The 7,470-nt window shown below is 36.3% G+C and overlaps 2 protein-coding genes across 2 annotated transcripts; both read left to right on the top strand.

Moving 5' to 3' along the window:
• Window positions 1-678: 678 nt before the first annotated feature.
• Window positions 679-1,754, top strand: LOC110107505. The gene is made up of 2 exons (XM_020837779.1): window positions 679-866; window positions 989-1,754. Exons 1-2 carry the CDS (start codon window positions 679-681, stop codon window positions 1,752-1,754), a joined length of 954 nt encoding a protein of 317 aa, XP_020693438.1.
• Window positions 1,755-4,355: 2,601 nt separating this feature from the next.
• LOC114580917 lies at window positions 4,356-6,141 on the top strand. The gene is made up of 2 exons (XM_028699827.1): window positions 4,356-5,185; window positions 5,262-6,141. The coding sequence occupies exons 1-2, from the start codon at window positions 4,356-4,358 to the stop codon at window positions 6,139-6,141; spliced, it is 1,710 nt and encodes a 569-aa protein (XP_028555660.1).
• The last annotated feature ends 1,329 nt before the right edge of the window (window positions 6,142-7,470 follow it).

Below are 7,470 nucleotides of genomic sequence, written 5' to 3'. Positions count from 1 at the left end.
GAAAGGAATTTGCCCGGATTTGTATGCGCATTCCTCTTGATATGAAACTTCCTCAGGGTGTTTGGGTGAAGGGATTAGCAGGGGAATTTTTTCAAAAGGTGGAGTATGAAGGGGTATCCAAAATCTGCACTGAATGTTGCAAGATTGGACATGCTTTGAAAGAATGTGGTGAGCTGAAACATAAGGTGGAAATTGTTTCCAGTAATGTACAGCTGGTTGATGTGAATAATGGTCAAGTCCTGCAAACGGATGCTGCGAAAGCTTTGGTTGTGGAAAGAAGAAATGTTAATAATCCCTGGATTCAAGTTCAGCATGGTAAAAAGAGAGTGATTAAAGCTGCTATTAATAAAAAACTGTTTAATAAGAAAGTGTCTGTCCCTTTGAAGAAAGTTTATGTTCCTAAGGTTGGTCTTTCTATTTTAAAGAATGTGAGGAATGTGGAAGTTGTAAACTTGTGTAATAAACAAGCTGAGGCTCTGGGAGGTTCGATTATCCCTGAAGCTGTGGTGAATAAGGTGACTGTGGATGATAACCCTGTTGTGAAATATAATCCTGGAATTGAAATAAAGACAAGGAGAAAATACAGAGGATATTTCTGCTTTTGAAGTTCTTAACAGATTCGATGTTTTATCTAGTTTAGATGAATCAAGTAATGTAAAGGACTCTGTTGCTGATGATATGAACGAGGCAGAGGAAGGAGAAATATTGGTTCCTGATGAAGATTTGGATGTGAACAAAACAGCAAGGTGTGCTGAACAGCAGTCAGAGATTTTACAGAAGAATGAGGAAGGTCTATCAGTTCCTATTGGATATATGGTGGGAAGTCACTCTTCTGAGAAGAAAGTTAAGCTTTTTAAAGAGCTTAAGTCACTTGGATCGGGAAACATTATTCCTCGTAATAGAAAGATGGATGGTGGAAAAACTAAAAGGGTTGGGGGTCATTCCCCTATCTTTAAATAATGTCTTCCTTACCATTTTGGAATTGTAGAGGAGCCAAAAATTTGGAGGCTACTCTATATCTTAAAGAGGTGATCAAGGATAATGGGGTCTTCTTTGTGGGTTTATTGGAAACGAAGATTATTTCACTGGATAATAGTCATCTTATGAAATTTCTGGGAATGAATTGGGAGTTTTTTCTGCTTCCTGTAGTGGGATTCTCAAGTGGCTTGTTGGTGTTATGGAGAAAAGATTTAGCAACTTTCTCGGTCATTGAGGCTTCTTCTCAGATGATTTTGGGAAAACTGGATGTTACCGAAAAAAATAGCTGGATAGTTGCCTCTGTTTACGGTAGCACAGATGCTCACGAAAGGAAGAGGCTTTGGGATGATCTTGAAAGGCATTGTTTAGGCAATTTACCTATGGTGGTGGGAGGTGATTTTAATTTTGTGCTGTCTCAAGCTGAAAAAAGACGGGGTAAGAAGTTTACTTTGACTCAAGGCTCCAAGGATTTAAATAACTTCATGATTAAGAATGATCTTCACGAGGTAAAATCAATGGGACCAAGGTTCACTTGGTGTAATAATAAATCTGGTAGTGATCGTATATTGGAGAAGTTAGACATATGTCTTATTAATTCCTCTGCTTTAGACATCATTCATCTTGCTTTAGTTAGACACTTGAATCGTATTGCTTCAGATCATTGTCCGATTATGTTGGATATTTTCAAAATTGTGGGAAGTTTTAAGAGAGATATCAAGTATGAAGAGGTTTGGGCTTCTTACTATGGAGCAACTGGTTTAGTGAAGAAAATCTAGTTGAAAAATTGTAGGGGAGACCCGGCATCTGTGCTAAATTTGAAATTCAAAAGAGCTTTAAGAGCACTTTTTTATTGGAGTAAGGCTAAGTTCAGAAATTTGAACTTGTTGAGGGACAAAATTAAAAGTGAGATTTTAGAAATCCAATTAGAGGAAGCTGAAGGTTGTATCTCATTTGACAAATTACAAATTTTGAGATTTAAAATCAATTAGTTCAATGTAACATTGGCGAGACTCAATACATGGTGGAGGCAGAGAGCCAAGGCAAGATGGATGGATGAAGGAGACAGTAATTCGTCTTTCTTTCATTCTTTTGCAAATGCAAGGAGAAGTTTTATCTGGATTAGTCATATCAAAACTATGGACATAACTGTATCGGAGGAGGAAGCTGTGCTCCAGAAGACTTTCTCAGATTTTTTCAGGCTGAAATGGCAACACAGAAACTGCTCATTAGATGGATGGCCAAATCCTTCTGCGAGCATTAGTAATGTTGACCAGAATATGCTTGATGCTGAGTTTTTACGGGAGGAATTTCAGGTTGTTGTGGAGAATTCTGAGAGGAATATCTCTCCAAGCTTAGACGGGATTTCATTCTCTTTCATCAAAGATTTTTGGCAGCTGATTAAAGATGACGTTTGGCTTGCAGTTAACCATTTTCTGGCTTTAGGTGTTATGGACCGGTCTTGGAAAGAAACTTTGATAGTTTTGATCCCTAAAATTAAATGTCCTCAAGAGCCTGTACACTTCAGACCTATTAGTCTATGTTTGACTATTTACAAAATTATTGCTAAGATGCTCCTAAATAGATTGGAAAAGGTTATTCAGAAGATCATTTCGGTGGACCAAGCAGCTTTTGTTAGAGGCTAATCTCTGTCTGATCATGTGCTATTGGCACAGGAGGTGTTTAACAAGTTCAGATGGTCCAAGGCTAGAAGTGGTATGTTTGCTATTAAGCTTGATATGGAGCAAGCTTACGATAGTATGGGTTAGCAAATGTTAAGGCAAGTTCTTATTCAGTTTAAATTTCCTACCAAATTTATGGAGCTTTTATTGCAATGTGTGATTAATCCCAAGTTTTGCATTTTGATTAATGGGAAGAAAACTAACTAGATTGAAGGGAGATGTGGATTTTGGCAAGGTTGTCCATTATCCCCTTTTTTTATTTATCTTATGCTCTCAAATTTTATCTTATGTCTTATTCTCTAGAAGAAGTGGTATGGGTATTTCTATTTCTCCGTTAACACCATGAGTGTCTCACATACTCAATGCGGATGATATTTTAATCTTTTTGGAGGCAAAGATTAAAGAAGTTATGGAGTTGGAGAAGATTATTTCCAATTATTGTAATTGGACGGGGCAAAAGGTTAACTCTTCTAAATCAAAGATTCTTTTTGGGAAGTATACCAAAAAGAGTATCCAGAAAAAGATGTTGCGGATCTATGGCTTATTATTTTGATGATAGCAAACATTCTTTTTTCTCTGTGACTGCTTTTTACTAACATTTCAGGTTCACACGATCGGACTGCAATTTGGAACCAGCTCAAGATTGGGTAGACTAGGTCTGAGTCAGTTTGTAATCTTTTTCTTTTCTTGAGTCTGTTGTATTTGTTGTGGGACCTATTGATTTGTAACTTGGAAGATTTCTTGCTATTCCTTAAAAGATTTTTATTTTTTGTAATATCGGCCGGGATGATATTTATATCGTCCTGGACGATATGTCTAAAATCAGAAACCTGAATTAGGGCATCCTCATTAAGGTAGCCATTGTAGCTTCATTCTTGTGGGGAAAACTTGAAGAGAGAGCTTGAAATTTTGTTAGGGATGTTAAGCCCTATAGAACTGGCCCAAGGCTAAATAAAAGAGAGGTAAATTGGATAACTTTAAAACCAAAGATAAAACTAAATCCAAAATCACCACGAAAAAATAAGTGCGAAAGAAAATAATGTGGAAGCAAGAATAAAAAAAGAACACACAGGATTTATAGTGGTTCGGTCAAACCTTAACCTACGTCCACTCCTTGGAGGCACCCTCCAAGTATTGCACTAAAATGTGACACTCCTTTAGCCCCCACAGCTAGACGGAGAAGCCCTTACAAAATCACTTCCACCTTCTCCGGTGCGGCGAAGTCGCCGGGTCCTTTGACACCAAAGAGATCTTCTTCTTTGGTGAACTTACCTCGAGACAAGCCTTGAATCTGATGGTACTAAGGTGCGAGTTCGTCGGAGCAACCGTGTGCAATCCCCTCCACACTCCCTTGAGTTCCTCCCCCTTACAGGATCTTCTCCCTCTCAAACTCCACCCTTTCCTCTCTCCCTTTCAAGCTCTCTCTTCAAGTTTCCCCTACCACTATAAATCCGGTGTGTTCTTTTCTTATTCTTGCTTACACATTATTTTCTTCCGCACTTGTTTTTCCTTGGTGATTTTGGATTTAGTTTTATCTTTGGTTTTAAAGTTATCCAATTCACCTCTCTTTTATTTAGCCTTGGGCCAATTCTATAGGGCTTAACATCCCTAACAAACTTTCAGAAGATAGTTAAAAAACTCAACTTTAAGATTGTGAAGGACATTAGCTATCTTGGTGTGAAGATGACTTTAATGAGAATGGTGGCATCGGATTTCCAGATTTTATTGGAGGCTGCTGCTAATAAACTAAATACTTGGGAAAAGAAGTGTATTTCTTTGGAAGGTAAATTGGTTTTAGTCAAATCAGCATTCATGTCTTTACCTCTATTTTTATCTACTCTTTCGTTGGTTCCTTTGAGCATTCTTAAGGAGTTTGATAAGATGTGTAGAGGGTTCACTTGGAGTAAAAACAATGGTAATGCTAGGCTCTATTATGCATCTTGGGATTTACTTTGTAAGTCGAAAAGTGAAGGTGGTAGAGGATTGTTTTCAGCAGTGTCAAAGATTGGTCCTCTTCGGGCAAAATTTGCTTGGAATTTTTTCATGAAGCCCCATTCTTTATTGAATCAAATACTAAGAGTTAAGTATGGAGAAGATGTGTGGTCGGGCTTTGTAAAGGGAGGAACTTTACCCACTTGGAAGATTATTACTATGGGAGCCAAATTTCTCAAAAATATTGTTAGATGGAATATTTCCAATGGGAAGTCTATTAATTGGCTTCATGATTCTTGGATATTAGACAAGTGTATTTCTAATTGGCCTACATTTGTTAATGTTCAGGACATTTCAGACATAAATCTTACCTCTTTCATTTTAAACGGCCAGTGGAATTGGGAGAAACTTGAAGTTATTTTCGGGAAGCAGCTTCTGAAGACAATTTCTACTATTCCTATTAATTACAACAGAATTTCAGATATGTTAGAATTGAACTATAAATTTACTCGTAAATCCATTACAGCCTTGTCATTCAAAGCAGCTATGGTTTATGAGGAGGAAATTGTTCATTGGAATTGGATGAAGAGATTGAAGTTAAAACAAAAAATTGAACTTTTTGGTGGAGACTTTGTAAAATGCCATTCCTTCTAATACATTCCTTGTTTACAGGAAACTTAGTAATTTTCCTGGTTACCCGAGAGGTTGTGGGGAAGATGAAGATAACAACCATTTGGTGGGAGGTTGCTGCAAGATCAGGAAGGTGGTATCTTTACTGAATAACTGGGGGATTATAGTTCCAGTTTTTGACAGTTTTCGGGATTGCCTGGTTAGTCTTCAAAGGTTTGTGGGAAAGAATTCTCTTATTGCAAACATCTTTTGTACAGCTGCTTATCTTGTATGGAAAAGTAGATGCAAGGTGGTTCATGGTGAAAAGGATGATTCAGATAATTCTATTGCTGCTAACACTATATCCTTTGCTTTAAGAAGTAATTTTTTGAACATTCAACCGGATAACTGGGATGCTAATCAGCAATTGCTATTTTCTCCTTGGCATCCTCCTCCTCCCAGGTGGATTAAAATAAATGTGGATGCAGCTCTTAAAAGGAATAATTTGGCTGTAATTGGTGGCGTTGCTAGAGACGAGAAAGGTAGATTCTTGTTTGCTTTTGGAGCTCATTGCTTGCATTGGGACTTTTCACAAGTGGAGCTATTAGCAGTTTTATATCTGAAGAACGTGGCTAAGGATTGGATGCTCGAAGCACAAGGTGTTATCATCGAAGGGGATAACTTTAATATCATAAAACTGCTTCAAAAGTCAGTCAAATCCTGGAAGGTTAGTAAAGTGATTGATGATAATTTGGCTTTCTTGCTAGAGTTTAATCAAATTGTATTTTCCTTTTCAAATAGATGTGGTAACAAATTAGAAGATATTTGTGCTAATTTGGGTTTAGTTAGATCTTTTTCGTGGGAAGATCTTCATGATGATTTTATTCCCCCTTCTTTCTTGTATTGCTTGAAGGAGGAATGTGATGCTTTAGGTGTATCTTGATTTGTGGTTTCTTGTTGATTTCTAATGCATTTCAGCATTTCTTTCAAAAAAAAAAAAATGAAATAAAAAACCACCTATAATATAAGAGTTTCATAATCCATCAAATCAGCATGCATCATTCAAACCTATGAAGAGGCACCATAACGCGAATAGATTAGTAAATCTATTTCCTAGAGTTAGATATTTTTCTTATGGCATGCTAGGACATATCTCCCACTTGCATCATTTATTGTATAACACATTTAGTGTGGAGACCAAAACTTGAAAATACACAACATAGCATGCATGCATTTTATTCTTTCCAAAAGATGAGACCTAAACCTATTTGGATTCCCAAATCTAACATCTGATGATTTTATAGGTAGGAAAATCACCCAAAAAGACTTAGTGAGAGGAATTCCCAAACTAGAATTCACACAAGACCACTTGTGTGATGCCTATTAATTAAGAAAATAAGTCAAATCCTATTTCCACTCAATCAAAGAAATAAACACTAATAAACCCTTAGAAGCCCTACATTTCCTAATCATGTGTTCAAATTGAAAGGCTAAGCAAAAAGTCACATAGGGCATGGTATGAAAGGCTAAGCACATTCCTACTAGAAAGAACTTTTGTAAAGAGGAGCATAGACAGCACCATATTTTTGAAAAAGGTAGGAGATGAATTTTTGATTGTTTAAATTTATGTTGATATATTCCTTTTAAATCTTTTGATAAAAATCTATGTGAAGAATTCTAAAAAATAATGAGTAGGAAATTTGAAATGAGTATGATGGGAGAACTGACTTACTTTTTGGGGTTTGGCAAAAGGCAAAAGGATGATGAAAAATTCCTTAGTCAATCAAAATATATTAAGGACATCCTTAAGAAATATGAAATGGATAAATCCATGCCAATCAACATGCCCATGAGTTCCACTATTTAGTTAAACAAGAATTCAAATGGAAAATCTATTGATTAAAAGAAATACAGAGGAATAATTGGATCACTTCTTTACTTAGCTACTAGTAGACTTGATATTATGTTTAGTATTTATCTATGTGCTAGATTTCATGCTGATCCAAAAGAATTCCACTTGCTTGATGTTAAGAAAATTCTTAGAATCTCTTAAAACCCCTGACATAGGAATCTGGTATTCTAGGCATAACACCTTAGAAATCATAGGATATTTTGATTCAAATTTTGAGGGATGTCAAGTTGATAGAAAAAGCACTTATGGAATAGTCCTTACTCTCCTGATCCATTATAAAATAGAACTTAGTTTTCCTATGACCCAAGTCCTCTAGTTAAAGCAAAAAAAATTTGATTTAGGATTACCAATAGGCACAAT

The sequence above is a fragment of the Dendrobium catenatum genome, unplaced genomic scaffold (assembly GCF_001605985.2).
Source record: "Dendrobium catenatum unplaced genomic scaffold, ASM160598v2 fragScaff_scaffold_1395, whole genome shotgun sequence".
Classification (NCBI taxonomy): Eukaryota; Viridiplantae; Streptophyta; class Magnoliopsida; order Asparagales; family Orchidaceae; genus Dendrobium; species Dendrobium catenatum.
Note: the sequence above shows the minus strand (reverse complement) of the source record. Positions and strands in the feature narration are given on the sequence as shown.